General features: G+C 42.6%; 1 protein-coding gene across 3 annotated transcripts in view; it reads left to right on the forward strand.

The window, feature by feature from the left end:
• MEGF10 (multiple EGF like domains 10) overlaps nucleotides 1-15,630 on the forward strand; it is a 195,641-nt gene that overhangs the window by 119,038 nt on the left and 60,973 nt on the right. For all 3 annotated transcript variants that reach the window (XM_066274255.1, XM_066274256.1, XM_066274257.1), the window contains exons 6-8: nucleotides 8,269-8,515; nucleotides 10,396-10,516; nucleotides 14,435-14,571. In XM_066274255.1, the coding sequence (XP_066130352.1) occupies nucleotides 8,269-8,515; nucleotides 10,396-10,516; nucleotides 14,435-14,571 (505 nt within the window). The remainder of the gene's footprint in view (nucleotides 1-8,268; nucleotides 8,516-10,395; nucleotides 10,517-14,434; nucleotides 14,572-15,630) is intronic.

A 15,630-nucleotide genomic window follows, 5' to 3' on the forward strand; every position in this document is an offset into this window, starting at 1 on the left:
GCACATAGGAGAAGCGCCCATTTGCTTCTCCACCCCCCCCCTTTCCTCTCTGTCTCTCTCTTCCCCTCCCGCAGCCAAGGCTCCATTGGAGCAAAGATGGCCTGGGCGCTGGGGATGGCTCCTTGGCCTCTACCCCAGGCGCTAGAGTGGCTCTGGTCGCGGCAGAGCGACGCCCCGGAGGGGCAGAGCATCGCCTCCTGGTGGGCGTGCCGGGTGGATCCCGGTCGGGCGCATGCGGGAGTCTGTCTGACTGTCTTTCCCCATTTCCAGCTTCAGAAAAATACAAAAAAAAAAAAAAAAAAGAAACTATTCTGATAAACCTACTATTAACATTTTGATGATCACAGCTTTGGAGGCCTTGATAGGTTGGACTTTATCCCTTGCTTTTGTCCCTTGAGCACTGAGTGACTTTGAGCAAATTATCCTGAGTCTATTTTGCACATGACACGTTGGAATAATGATACCTGATAACATTGAGTGTTATTGTGAGGTTGAAATAAAATCGCTGCATAGAGCCGACACATGTTTGACACTCAGTCTGTCTTAGAACCCCTTCTCTCTCTGCATGTCCTTTGCATGAAAAACTAGACTGAGGATTAGAAGTAGGTTAGGAGAAGAGAAATGCACCTAGAATTGTTATGATGGTTTTACAGGCTTCTCTATTTGTGAAGCTTGTAGTGCTCTACATTCACAAGCACATTTATTCATTCACCAAATGTATCTTGAGTGCCAGCCACATTCCAGGTGATATGGGGGCCTAGTGGTCAGGTCTGTGTACTTCAAAAGCTAATGATTTCAATAGTATTTTCACAGTGAGTTATTGGCTTTTTTGTTTGCATTGAGTTTTGTTCAGTGTCCCTAGATACCGAGTCATTGGCTGACTCCTTAGGCTTGCTCATGGAGGTCTTATCGTATGTTGCTCTGTCTTAATGGTTCATATTAGACAAAAAACAAAATTGTAGGATATCATGTTTAACCAAAATATAGAATTTTTCTACCTCAGGAGCAGAATGGTCTCTTGAAAAGTGCTTGGACTTTTGTTTGCAGGAAGTCTTAGATTTGAATATTGATGCCACCACTTACTAGGGGGGTGTTTTTGAACATTTTACTGAACTGTTTTCATTCTAAATACCCTCTGTGTGCTAAATGTGATAGTGATACCCACCTTGTAACTGCTGTGAAGACTGGAGAGAGGTGTGTAAAGCCTGGGGCATGGAACCTGGCCCCATATAAATTCTCAGCAGATCAAACCACTTAAAACCTAATGTTCTGCTTGCTTTTCTCCTAGTGCCAAAAGGATGCATGTTGATTGTAGAACATCTAGTTAACCCAAGTGAATAAAATAAAAATCATGTGTACCCTTAAGACCCAGGAGATGAGCTGATGAGCCCATCTCAAAACCTAGTGGTTTGGAACCAGTGACCTCAGTGTTCCGGGTCAACACTTTATCTATTGTGTCACCACTGGTCAGACTACATTAGAACTTTTCAGTATGTCTCTCTGTCTTTGTCTTTCTCATTATCCCTCTTCTCCATCCTTCCCCAGATGTTAGATTCAGCCATATATAATTGCTGGTATTCACCCATTTTTTACCTAAATTAATGACAGTTTCATCTGGTTCATTCTAATATATTGCTAAAAATCGAATCATGTGGTGCATATAGTTTTTAATCTACCTTTTATAATTATGATATTGTTAACATCTTTCAAGTTCATTAAATATTCTTTGATGCCACTTTTGATTAATGCATAGTATTCCATTATATGATTATACCAAAATTAATAGTCTTCTATTACTAGAAAATTAGTTTGTTTTCAATTTTTTTTTTGTTATTATAAACAGTGCTGAGATAAACATCCTTATAACTTCAGAGGGAGTAAGATACAGGGGTGAACAAAAGTAGGTTTATAGTTCTTTGTGTGGAAATAAGACACATAAATAATAAAATAATTAATAAATAATAATACAAGAATAAACTCTGGGTTTCACATACTCATAACCATAAACCTACTTTTACCCAGCCCTGAATAGTGGTTTAGAATATGGATTCTGAAGATGGAAGGTCTTGTGCCTCACTGCTTACTACCTGTGTAACTTCCTGCAAGTCATCTGGGTCACAGTTTCTCCATCAACAAAACAGAGAAAACAATAGTTCATAGGGTCAATATCGAGAGTTCATTTATCTCAAGTGCTTTAAAACAGTGGCAATGGGTGCACTGTATTATTAATTAGTTAATTATTATAGATTGTTACTGTCTTTGCACACACACACACACACATTTATTTCTTTTGGAAAAATCCCAAAAGAGGTATTTATGAATGAAGGGCTTTAGCTACATTTTTTCCAGATTAATCTCTAAAATGGGTGTGGTGATCTGTTCTTCCATAGTAGAACCTAAGAGTGCTGGTTTTCACGAAAAGGGAGGGTTTATCATCATCACTGTTTCAGTCTCACCATTATTATTACCCTACTTTATGATTCAAGATGCACAATTTTTCACAGTTTGCTATCCCTGGAGTCAGAATGCTTCCAACCATATTGTCAACCAGGTGACTGCCGTGACATGACAGTATGAAGCCTGCTGTTGACAAGTGCTGAGATCAGGAAAGGATATCAGTGTGTCTGAACACCTATAACATTTAGTCTTATCTGAAAAACAGGAAGTGATATTAGTGGGTATCATAGAATATATTTAATGCTGTTTTCAGAGAGTATCTCAGATTGGGTCTGAGAAGTGTACCTGAATGGCAGAGGTCTCCAAACTGAGCTTTGAAGACTAGGGAGACAGGAGGAGTGAGAGGGCGTGTCTAATATCTCTCCATCTCTACTTATTTTCTCTACTTCTTGTTGTGCACATAGCTGAGAAAGATGATAATGGCCATGATACAACAGTGTAGAGGCTCAGAAGGCATTCACAGACGTTTGCTATTTAAAAGCCTCTTGGGCCTGACCTGTGGTGGCGCAGTGGATAAAGCATCGACCTGGAAATGCTGAGGTCGCCGGTTCAAAACCCTGGGCTTGCCTGGTCAAGGCACATATGGGAGTTGATGCTTCCAGCTCCTCCCCACCTTCTCTCTCTCCCTCTCTGTCTCTCTCTCTTCCTTCCTCTCTCCTCTCTAAAATGAATAGATAAAATAAAACTAAAAAAAAAAAAATTTATAAAAAAAAAAGCCTCTTGGTGGTTGCATGCATCATCCTCTCTGAATGTAATACCTCCTGCAACCTTCCTCTCCTGCCAGTCCCCCTCTTTGTATTGTATGTACAAATCCTCTCCCCTTTACCTAAATATGGCGCACTCTGCTTGTAAGTCCAAGCTTAGACATCGTTCTAGCTGGGAAGCCTTTCCTGACTCACCAATGCTGGCTAAGTGTCATTTCTGTGTTTTCCGTTGTGCCCTGTCCATATCCTTACCTTACTGCTTATCCCAGGCTGTTTCATGGCCTAGTAATTTGATGCTACTGCCACTAAATTGTAAGGTTCTAGAAACATGCACTCCTTTGTTCTCCTTTCAAGTCTAGGCCTAGCACCATGGTGTAAGGCCAAGGGCCACCACCGTGGCCATGCAGGTTCCCACTGCATTTGGGAAGATGGTAAAGGATCAGTGGAGCCAGAAAATGGTGGACCATTCTGTTTATTAAAGTCTCGTACCAGCGGACGAGCATACAGGCAGGGAAGCCCGCTTCCCTTTCTCCCATCTCAGCCCCCCACCAGTCTCAGCAGTCCCCAGCCAAACAGGCCAGGCAGAAATCAGGGCTCCCAAGCCCGACTTGGTCTCCAGTTCTACAATCCAGGCTTCTTCTCCAGAGTCACCCTCCAGATTCCTTCTCTCTCTCTCTCTCTGCACTCTCTAGTCAAAACCAGCTGGGGAAAAACCCCTTCTCCAACAAACAGTTGCTCCTCCCAAGCAGGAAGGCAATCCACAGTTTGCAGTCTGCTGCCCTGCAGGCAAGCACCTGCAGCCTCCCATGGATTATGCCGGTAATGGCGAACCTTTTTATAAAAACCGCCCACTTTTGCAGTGCTGGTCAACCTGGTCCCTCCCACCCACTAGTGGGCGTTCCAGCTTTCATGGTGGGCTATAGCAGAGCAATCAATCAGCGCCAGGATTGGCCCACCATGAAAGCTGGAATGCCCACTTGTGGGCGGGAGGGACCAGGTTGACCAGCACTGCAAAAGTGGGCGGTTTTTATAAAAAGGTTCTCCATCACAGGACTATACACACATGTGCTGCCCCAATTCAATGCAAAATACAAGTGAGCAAACCTAACTCACGTGTTTCACACTTGAAACACATTGGTTTGCCCAGCACATGGCTGGCACGCAGCAGGTATTAAGAGTTATCAGTTGAGTGAATTTCAACACCCAGCCCTTGAGTACAACCTGTGTTTACCGTGTCATTGGAAGTTGCAGTCACGAGGGCTCCAGCGTGAGAGGGCTCAGTGCTCTACTAGCATCGCTAAGGGTCGTAGCATGGACTGTACACTTCTGGTGTTCCACAGTAGTGTGAAATTCCTTTTATTTCCAATTTATTAGGAGAGCTTAATAGAGCAGTCTGTCTGTGCTGTCCGAGGCCCTCATTAAGCTGTCTCCTGAAGCGTCTGCCGGAAGCTGGGCACATTGTGTCTGACAGCCCATTTCTGGCTGTTAGCACACTAAGAGCTAAAAATGAACCATCACTCCCTTATGTGCATTTGGGTTTTTTTCAGTTCGATCTGAAACAAAATTTTGTTCATTTACCTTTTCCTATTAGGACATTCAAGCTATTTCAATGTTAACTACATTTTTTGGGGGGGGGGGGTTAGTGGGAGTAACCAATCTGGTCTCTTTATCTTGAGGAGTGAAACACTCCCCATTTGAGATGAGAGTGAGGTGTAAGGTAAAAGATGCCAGCTGATATGAGATCAGATTCTCTCAAAACTGACTTTCCAAACACAGTATTTCCATTCAGAATAATTGGTGAAGCTTGGTACTAAACATAAGGAAAAATTCTGCCTCTTGTCAAGACAGCCAACATACCCTTATATTTGTAGTAATGAGGAGAGAAAGCTGGCTTTTGTGTCATTCACTGGGATACATTTAAAAGTGGGTGTGCTGAAGTGGTTAAATAGGACAAATGAAGAAAGGAAAGGAAGTCCTAGCGATGCCTAACTTCAAGCCACGCTCTGTGTCCACTCAATTCCACTTCCGGCCTATTTGTCTGGACACCCCTGTGTGGCTTTTCCCCCGGCATAGCGGGCACCGGTGCCCAGTGAATACATTGTGAGGCCCATGTGTCAGTGGCCTTTTAGAGAAATACAGCCCCAAGGGGAGAAGCTGTCACTTCAAAGCATACCACAGTGCTTAGACAGAGCCAGGAAATTAACCGTGTCGGCGTGATAATATTTCTTTAAAAGCCTGAAACCCCTTCTTTGATGCTGATAGTTATCAATTTCTGCTGTAAACTTGCTTCCATCATTAGATATATTTAGGGTTTTCATTTTTGTGTTTTCATGAAATCTTGTGAAAATAGAGCTGGTCTCTCCCTGACTGCTCAGCCGGGAGAGACGTCATTGAGTGGGTTGTGGAAACGGGTCGGAAGGGAGGAGACCAGCTCTGTCCCTTCTGTCCCTCTTCCTACCACTGGCCTGTTGTCACCAAACATGCTCTGTAAAACGTATGGGCTCTGGCCCCTCTCACCGTGTCACCCTGGGGAAAAAGAACTCTAACTCATCACGATTTTTTTTAAGGCTTTTCAACTTGATCTTGATGCCCTTATCCAGGTAATTTTTTTTAGCTAAGTTGAGTGAGTGTGCATGTGTGAATCAATCCTTCATTTTACATAAGGAAAAAAATGGGTATTTAATGTCGGAAGCTCCTGGAAGTTGAGAGGGCTATGAAAACTTTGGAGAAGGTTTAGCAAAAAAAAAAAAAAAAAATTGAGTGAAATGGAGTAAACTTTTAAAAAGTGAGTAAAAATATTGGGGCTGTAGTCTTTAGTCTAGCAAAGAGCAGGGTCAAGGAGGCATTTGCATTCCAGTAATGAGATCATTTATAATATAGAGAACAGTGATGAACCGACTATACTGTAAAGAGGACAGGAGAAAAAAGGATCAAATTATAGGATAACGGTTTTGGTTTATGCAGAATGAAGATTTTTTTCTTACCCTTTGGGCCGATGAACCAGGGAACAAGTCATGAAGGACTATGGAATTTACGTTGGTGGAGCTTAAAAAAAGAGTAGAGTCTTCTTTAACCGAGATAGCCGATAGGATGTAAAAAAGACATACTAGGTAATTTTTTTTAAAGTATATATCCTAGACTAAAAGAGTTACAACTAAAAAAAGGAAAAGAGACTCTTTATCTATATCCATAGGCAATCAAAGAAACAAGTCACATGAATAACAATTGGGCTTAAATCTCATCTTGGAACCACCAGCTAATCTTATTTTATAAAAGAAGACTGTGAGTTCTTAGGTAATTGCTTTCTTGATCTGCTTTAGGTTCAATAATTCTCTCATTGTCTTTAATTGTGCTAAAGTATGTTTATTAAAGTACTAATGAGACCACAGCCATACTGATTAAAAACAGAATTATTCATTTAAACCTTTCGATATTATGAAATGAAAGGTAGGCTTTCATATTGGAAGATAAATCCTGTATGTCTAATGCTGTTTTCTTTTTTTAAAATAGTTTATTCCAGGTCTGTGAAGTTACACAGTTCTTAAGAAATGAAACTTTTGTTTTATCATAAAAGCAATTTGTCCTAAGAGCTCTAGGCAGGGTGCATCTTCCCTAGTGGTTTTTATAGCATCTGATTAATAAATAAATGCACGGCTGACTAGCCAATACATATTAAGAGTAGGTTTTGCTTATCATTGCCTTTTTTAATTTTTAGACTGTTTGGGATCGAGGTTGTTTTCCCTTCCCTGCTCCCCTTTTCCTACTCATCAACTTGAATTATAACAATCCTTTCTTTTTGGGGGGAACTGTACTTTAAAAATCTCTTTCAAAAGCTGCTTTCTGCCTTTGTCTTACCTGGCTTCATGTGCCTATTATTTATTTGCTGTCCATTTTCTGTTTCAGAGTTGTCTTATTTTTATTTTATTTTATTTATTTTATTTTTTTCATTTTTCTGAAGCTGGAAACAGGGAGAGACAGTCAGACAGACTCCCGCATGCGCCCAACCGGGATCCACCCGGCACGCCCACCATGGGGCGACTCTCTGCCTACCAGGGGCGATGCTCTGCCCATCCTGGGCGTCGCCATGTTGCGACCAGAGCCACTCTAGCACCTGGGGAAGAGGCCAAGGAGCCATCCCCAGCGCCCGGGCCATCTTTGCTCCAATGGAGCCTTCGCTGCGGGAGGGGAAGAGAGAGACAGAGAGGAAAGCGTGGCGGAGGGGTGGAGAAGCAAATGGGCGCTTCTCCTGTGTGCCCTGGCTGGGAATCAAACCCGCCTCCTCCGCACGCTAGGCCGACGCTCTACCACTGAGCCAACCGGCCAGGGCAAGTTGTCTTATTTTTAAAATGTCAATGAATTTAAAACATTTCAGTCAATTTTATTCCTGCCTTTTCTGCGTACATCCCAGTCACACATATTTTGATTGATACCTAGAAAGCTGTTCTGAGAGAGCTCAGCCCAGAGCCATGGCAGGGTCAGTCCACTCCCCAGCAGCTCTGCCTGTGGGTCCCCTCTTGGTCTTCGTGACCACTGCCCAAGGTCAGGCCTCCTCCTTGGGTTCCTGAGCTATTGCCATTCTCCTTGCCTGGTCTTTCTGCCTCTCCATGTCAGCTCCCTCCTGGCGTTTCCTCGCCCTACAGCCAGCTGACCTTACTACAAGACAAATCTGCAGTGTTGCTCGTTGCTTAAAATTGTTTACTACCAATTTCTTGTCCAAAAGATGAAGTCGCCATCCAAACTTCTTAGTGAACATAAAAGCCCCTGTACGAGCTGACCCTTCCCATCTGCCTAGCCAGCCTCATCTGCCCCCACAAGCTTAGCCAGTCACTCTGGCCACATCAAACTCAGCACTCTAGGGGCAGGAGCAGGCTGGCCAGAGGCACGGAGCTGAAAAATGTAGCTATGCTTACGCAATGGCATGATGGGAAGTGGCTCACTTGTGCTGAGCCTAGTGTTTGAAACACTGCCCCAGGTTGGCCCAGCTAAGGAATGGCGATGAAAGAGTCATTAGCCATTTTCTTTGAGGGAGAAGAAAGCTGACTCTGAAGAGCTGGCCGCTACCCATCCCATCCTCTGATGCCCTCCATGTTTCTTTCCCTAACCTCAGCCTGCGATGGCGATCACTGGGGGCCTCACTGCAGCAGCCGGTGCCAGTGCAAGAACAGGGCTCTGTGCAACCCCATCACGGGGGCTTGCCACTGTGCGGCAGGCTTCCGGGGCTGGCGCTGCGAGGACCGCTGTGAGCAGGGCACCTACGGGAACGATTGTCACCAGAGATGCCAGTGCCAGAATGGAGCCACCTGCGATCACATCACAGGGGAATGCCGCTGCCCACCCGGATACACTGGAGCCTTGTAAGTGACGTACTGCCGAGCGGCATGGCGGGGCTCACCCCCCCTGCTGCCATCTTACTCCTGTGCTTCTGTTCCTATTGCTGCCTGACGAGTTACTGAGAGGGCAGGAGTTCACCCACAGATGCAGAGATGCTCCTGCTATTTGACCCTTGAACATTGGAGCCCAGCGGATCCAAGGGTCAGCTCCCATGCTTTGCTTTTGTCAGGACAAAAATAGAGATGGCCAGGATGTAGTGCTGGATGGCAGTATTTGGGCATTGTTGGGGCAGATTTGAAGTTCCACTTTGATTTCCCCACAATCACATTTCTTTTACACTGCTGGTGTTAATGGTCCGTGTTGTTCTGTTCTGTGTGGCAAGTTAATTAGCTGGATAAAACTGGATGGGTTCAGTGCCTTAGAAAAGAGGAGAGGGAGAATGTATTGGAAACAGTCCATGCTAAAAGGTTAACTGAGTTCTTTAATCCCCGTAGGAAATGCATTGCTTTGTGAATGTGAAGGTATATTTATCACATCTGTGTAGGCTGTGTGCACACAGATAGTTAATGCCTTCTGGAGAACAATGAAGCCACTACTTGCATTTTTTGTTGTTTTTGTTTTTTTCTTTCATGGAAAGGACATTTCTTTGGTTTGCTTGTACAGATGGGCCCCAATTTCTCAACTTAACAGTGGTTCAACTTAACGATTTTCCAACTTTATGGTGGGTGAAGCGATACCCATTCAGTAGAAACCATACTTTGAATTTTAATTTCTCAGACTACTGATACATGCTACGATGCTCTCTGGTGCTTCTGGGTGGTGGTGGTGAGCCATGGCTCCCTGATCATGCGGGAAAATAGCTGATACTCTACATTCATTGTGTTAGATGATTTCGCCCACCTGGAGGCTAATGGAAGTGTTCTGAGCGTGTTTAAGGTAGGCTACGTAAGCTATGATATTCAGCAGGTTAGGTGTATTACATGCATTTTGAAGTTATGTTTTCAACTTGATGTAACCCCATTATAAGTTCAGGAGCATCTGTATTAGCAAACACTAAGAGGCAGCAGTTGCCAAAAAAGTAGGAGAGAGAAAAAAATCTTGTTCTTTTACTGAGAAAATTACACGTGTAAATCACAGAACTGAAATATGGCTGGAAAATGGGGCTGATTAGGTAAGTACTTCCTGCTGACAGCGTTAGGGCAATAAAGTAGAACTACAGAATAAAGTACATTAGCCTGGAAAGCCCTGATTTTCAGGAGGATGAATGATCATCCCAAAATATTTAATTGTTAATCGTGCTTCTATGGGTTTCTATCAAGGCCTCAAATGAATAGGGCTTGGGGAAAATTGGAGCAATCTCACAGGAGAGCGAAAAACACAAAGGCTTAGGGAAGAAGGTTCATTCACACAGTATGGGAGGGGGTGAAGGTGTGGAAACTGGTCAATCTGAAGAAGAGAATGCTGAAAATTGATTATGATAAATACGGGCACAACGTGGGAATGTGCAAAAGTGTCAGTCTCCTTTGAGGTTCGAGCAAACACACAAGCAAAAGCAGACTTCAGATGTCGTGCAGGGACGTTATGAAAGTTACGTGGAAAGTTCCTGTCACCAAGGACTGTTTTCCCAGCTAGGGTCATCCTGGGTGCTCTCAGATAAGATGGATTCTCCTCAGATTGAAATTACTTCCATAGACAGTACCCCCAAACAGAGGAAGGACTAGATGACCCCTCAAAGACCCTTCCAGCCAATGTGATTGATGCTCTTGAGGTTAATGAGATGAACAATATTGAACAGAGAGAGCTTGTCTATTTTAGGGCCCTGGGTGCTGCTGTGTCTGTGAACCTAAGGGTTGTATAGTTGGATAAAAATAATGGTGTCCTTTGTCACCCGTTAATCTCTCAGCTGTGAGGATCTTTGTCCCCCTGGCAAGCATGGTCCACAGTGTGAGCAGAGATGCCCCTGCCAAAATGGAGGAGTGTGTCATCACGTCACGGGGGAGTGCTCTTGCCCTCCTGGCTGGCTGGTAAGCTCCCCTCCTCCCTCCCACAGTGACCAGTTTCCGGTTGCTCAGTAAAAGCACCTGTGGAGGACTTGAGCACAAAGTCAAGTTCAAGGTTCCAAAACTGGAACAGCCCAGCCCTTTCAAAGCCTGGATGCTTTAGTCAAGAGAAGGGAAGAAGGTGATTCAATCCTGAACTCCAAGTACACTACGGATGCTCATGGAAAAGATAGTGGGCCATCAGTCCTGCATTTCCCTCAGACATAAAAGGGAATATCTCGTCTTACACATGGCAGCCAGAGCTGTTAAACACTGGGCAGAGTTAAATACGTAATCATTTTCATAATTATGTTCTGTGGGTCACTCTTGTTCTTTGAGAATGTTATTCTCAACAGAATAGTGTTATATGAAAATATTATCTGGTCATATAAATTTGGAGACACTTCAGGTAAACCAAGTTCCCCAAGTATTGTGGAAACTCAGGGACTTGAGTATCATAATTTGAGAGGAAGCTATAACTCCTCACACTTCCCAGACTTTGACCATGAACTCTTTCTTTATGCAGCATCACACAAACTTAATGTTATGTGGAATGCACAATGTCAAAGCTGGTTTGCTAACTAGATTTCTCTGAAATGAAGAAATAGTATTGGTTCTTATTTCTCTGAGTTGGTTTGTGCAGGAGTCTGCTTGAAGGCAGAAAAACGAATGACCAATGTCTGTTTCCTTCATTAACAAGCAATAAAAGAGCAATGTCCATGATTAGTTGCTATCTCCATGAGTGGTGGGGAGCTGCTCTTGCGTGGTTAAGTGACTTCTTAATTGCCAAATCCATTCTCATTCCACTCTTCCTTTCTCATTAGCTTCACTTCTCCAAAGCTTTTGACACTGTCACTCATCCACTTCCCTTTCTTAATCTCTTTTCCCACCACTTCTCTGATAACCCTCTTTTCTATGCTCACTAAAGACCTTTCCTAACCCCCTTCCTCCTACAAATCATTTTATTACAGTATTCTATAGGTTTCAGTCTTGTCCTTCTTCTCTGTTTTTGCTATACATCTTCTGAAGAAATCTCATCCAGACCCATGGCTTTAACAATTGTATGCTGATTTTTCCAAATCTTAACTTGCCCAGACATGTATCTACCACGATCCTGTTAAACACCCAGCTTAGATTATCTATGTATGAAGCCACTGTCTGTCTGGGTGATGCCCACGCTGGAGCCCCTAGGAGCCAGACATGGAGAAGAGTTGGTCTTGTATTGCCCTTGTTGTAGGCAAGGAGCAAAGGACAACTGGAGTCCAGTTTCCGGTGACAGTTGTGGGAAGAGACTCTGGAGAAATTCCATGAAGCAGTAAAGTCAGAGCGAGGGGGCTTTCTATTGAGTGCCAATGATAAGATGAACAAGAGATCAGAGAAGGAGCACTGAGGTGGTTCAAGGAGGCCCATTAAAGTCAATGTTAGTAAAACCAAACTCTATACCCAAACCTTTTTAAAGGCTACTCCTCTTCTACCTTTTCTTAAAAAAGAAAGTCTTCATTAAAACCAACATTTCTCTCTTAGCAACCCAGGCTAGAAATACTGAATTATCTTTGACTCTTACTCTTCTTTCTCTTCTTTTATTTCTTATGTTCAGAATTTTGTCAACACTGGTTATTGCTTTGTCCTTGGTAGGGGAAGGATTTTGCTGGAGAGAACTATGTGTTCTTTGAATGAGGAGCTGTAGGCTTTTAGTATACCCCTAGGACTTTTGTGTAGACATTGAATGTAGAGTTGCCTCATCTTGAGATCAAAGGTTTCTTCTTCTTGATTGGAGTGCTCATGGTGTGGTAACCACAGGCGTGGACTGTGAGTCCAGGTGGGCAGGTGGCTGTCTCCACCAGCCCTTTGGAGCCTTGCCTATGCTCTTGGCCCCCTATCTTGGTAGATGTTTCTTACTGCATGTTTCAGGTCATTTTTCTCTGTGTGTAGGTGAGCTTCCATCTTAAACTTCTCTTTTAAATGTTTTATTTGTGCTGTCATCCTAGTTGCTTTTCAAAGATGAATATACCTTCCTATTACACATATGTATTTCAACTAGTGGAAATAACATCCTACTTAAAGCTCTTTGCTCACATTAATCTTTATTCATAAACAATATTTCAACAGCATCTCCGAAGCTTATGTGGGCCCATTACAAACTGAGTAGTTACAGGAAGTCCCTGAGAGGGTAGAATTTTTCACCAGAACCCCTGCTTCCCACTGATTGATCCTTAGTATATTATTCCTTTAGTCATGTTTGTATATTGTGTTCATGGAGGAATTAGAGCTATTTTTACATCTGTCCCCCTCCTCGCATTGTCAGTTAATAAGGGTTATGACCTTATCTTTGATTCTCAGAGTTTAAGCGCTACTCCTGGCACGTAAATGATTCTCAGTTAGGCGTTGATTTGAACCATCTCTCAAAGGCTTTTTTGGTTCCAAAAGTCTGTGGAAGAACTTCCCCTGTTTGTAGTTAGATAGAAACCACCAGAGGAGACTTAATTAGCACACCAACTGCCTTTGTGGGTAGCCAGGAGTTAGAGGAAATGTATTTTCTTATGCTCTCCAGAATAAACATTTACAAAACCATCTGGTGCGCACTAGCCTCTCCAATTTCAGAGTGCTGGGGCTCACTAGCCTCCAATTTCAGAGTGCCCACAGTCTGCCTTGATTTAGAGAGAAGGAGAACAAAGCAGCAGCTTCCAACAGTTAAAAACATTTTTTAAAATTCATGTTATTTGCAATATGTTGTATGCTCTGACAACAACCCCGATAACTAGATAAGCTACAAGACCAAGTAACGTAGCAAAGTGAAGTAGAAAACAGTAGAGTATTTCCTAGATTTCCCAGTGCAGTATCTTATTCTGTTCCACATAGGATTGGAATAAAAATGACAAGATGGACAGCCCTAGGGTGAGGAGACATCAGGAAGTAAGCTATCCTATTGATCTTGGCCCAGCAATGTTTGTTGAACCTGCTGAAAGTAGGAAGTGTTTTTCTTTTGAAATACAATGTCTAGGTTTATTTCTTTAGGAGTATTTCTTAGCCAATGTTATTGTTAATTCAGGGACACAAAATTTCAATCTTAGGTTATGCCACATTACAAAAAACAAAGCCGATGGTAATGTGTATTTCCTCCAGAACATATGGTAAAGCATTTGGATATGCCGTTTGCACCAGATGTTGCTGTTGATTTAAGGGATGCTCAATAAGTATTGCTGACTTATTGTACATGTAAGACACAAGGAAGAACACTTAAAGAATTTATAAATTCCTGCCTGACCAGGCGGTGGTGCAATGAATAGAGTGTTGGACTGGGACGTGGAGGACCCAGTTTCGAGACCCCGAGGTTGCCAGCTTGAGCGTGGGATCATCTGGTTTGAGCAAAGGTCACCAGCTTGGACCCGAGGTCGCTGGCTTGAGCAAGGAGTCACTCGGTCTGCTATAGCCTCATGGTCAAGGCACATATGAGAAAGCAATCAATGAACAACTAAGGTGTCGCAACGAAGAATTGATGCTTTTCATCTCTCTCCCTTCCTTTCTGTTTATCCCTCTCTCTGACTCTCTCTCTGTCTCTGTCCAAAAAAAAAAAAGAATTTATAAATTCCTTAAGTTACCATAGTAATTTGCTATGACCTTCTTTTTTTAATATGATGGTTATTTCTTAAGATTACTATTTTGCCACTTTTGAATGTATTTGAGATTTAGGCTTACCAAGTAAATAAGTCCATTTAAAATTTCTAGTATTTTTTTTTAAGATGATGAACAGAGTCTCTGTGTTCTAAACCCCCCTCATCTAATTTTGTTGCAATCTGCTCCCGTATTCCTCCTTCCCTTTTTGTTTTCTCTCTTCTCTTCCTCCTCCTTTGGCCCTTCCCTGGCTGGAGGCCCATCTAATTTTCCAGGTCTGTTTGAATGCAGGGCACAGTGTGTGGGCAGCCTTGCCCCGAGGGTCGCTTTGGAAAGAACTGTTCACAAGAATGTCAGTGCCATAATGGAGGGTCCTGTGATGCCGCCACAGGCCAATGTCATTGCAGTCCAGGACACACAGGGGAACGGTAAGGGACAGTCTTATATTTTTGTTTATAAAATGGCATGAAAGGAGAAAGTTTGGAAGGTCCAGCAAACACCTCCACTGCCATGTGCCTGTGACTGCTCTGTACTCTTCCGGAGTACCTATCAGGAGGTTTCAGTGGCTGACAGATTCTTTCCAAACTAACTCAGTGCATAGGGATGGAATCCTAGACAACGATGGTGAATTGAAGATACAGAGACAGCGTTAAAAATAACAATAAATAACATCAGCCATTCAAAACCTATGATGAATATGTCATTCAAAACCCTTGAGTGTTTGGGACAGCCAGTTCAAGCGCCCAACTTTTTATCTTATATACATATATATACATTTGGATAGATTTATTTTTAAGTGGAATGTATACTTAGGTATCTTTAAAAAATATGTTGGATATGATGTTAGCTTCTTATGATTCCGAATTCTATTAAAAACATCAGCCATTTTATTGTGTTCTAGTGCTAAAGATTCGATGGGACATACGGGGCTCTCCGGACCCACGTGAAATAAGAGCATATGAATGTGATCGTGTGGTTCTTACATTCACTGCTACTCAGTTTTTGTATTAGGCAGTAAACTGTTAACTCAGGGAGCTTTGCTCACCAATGTCTTCTCATTTGCTCTTTAATCTCTTCTACCCTGGAAGACAAGGTAGTCAAGCTCATTGGGTGTGTGTGTAGAGAAAAGAGACTTGAGAGACAGAAGAGTATAATGGCTAAAAAACAAAGATTTTGAAAACTATGCCCTCATCTAAAATGTTCAAATAATAATTGTACTCTCCTCTGGGATTATTATAAAGATTAAACAAGTACATTGAAGCATTTAGAACAGTGCTGAAACTTATTAATATTAGCTATTATTATAGTGGAATGATTTCTATGAACTGTGTAAATCCTAATGATTTCAACTTGAGCAATGTCTAACACTGTATAAATATTAGTGATGACCATTAATTTTTGGTGATATCTGTCAACTAAGAATTTCTTCAATCTTCTTCTTTGATTTTTATTCTTTTCAAAATCCTGGTCTAATTTTTATGACTTTT

Source organism: Saccopteryx bilineata, chromosome 4, assembly GCF_036850765.1.
Source record: "Saccopteryx bilineata isolate mSacBil1 chromosome 4, mSacBil1_pri_phased_curated, whole genome shotgun sequence".
NCBI lineage: Eukaryota > Metazoa > Chordata > Mammalia > Chiroptera > Emballonuridae > Saccopteryx > Saccopteryx bilineata.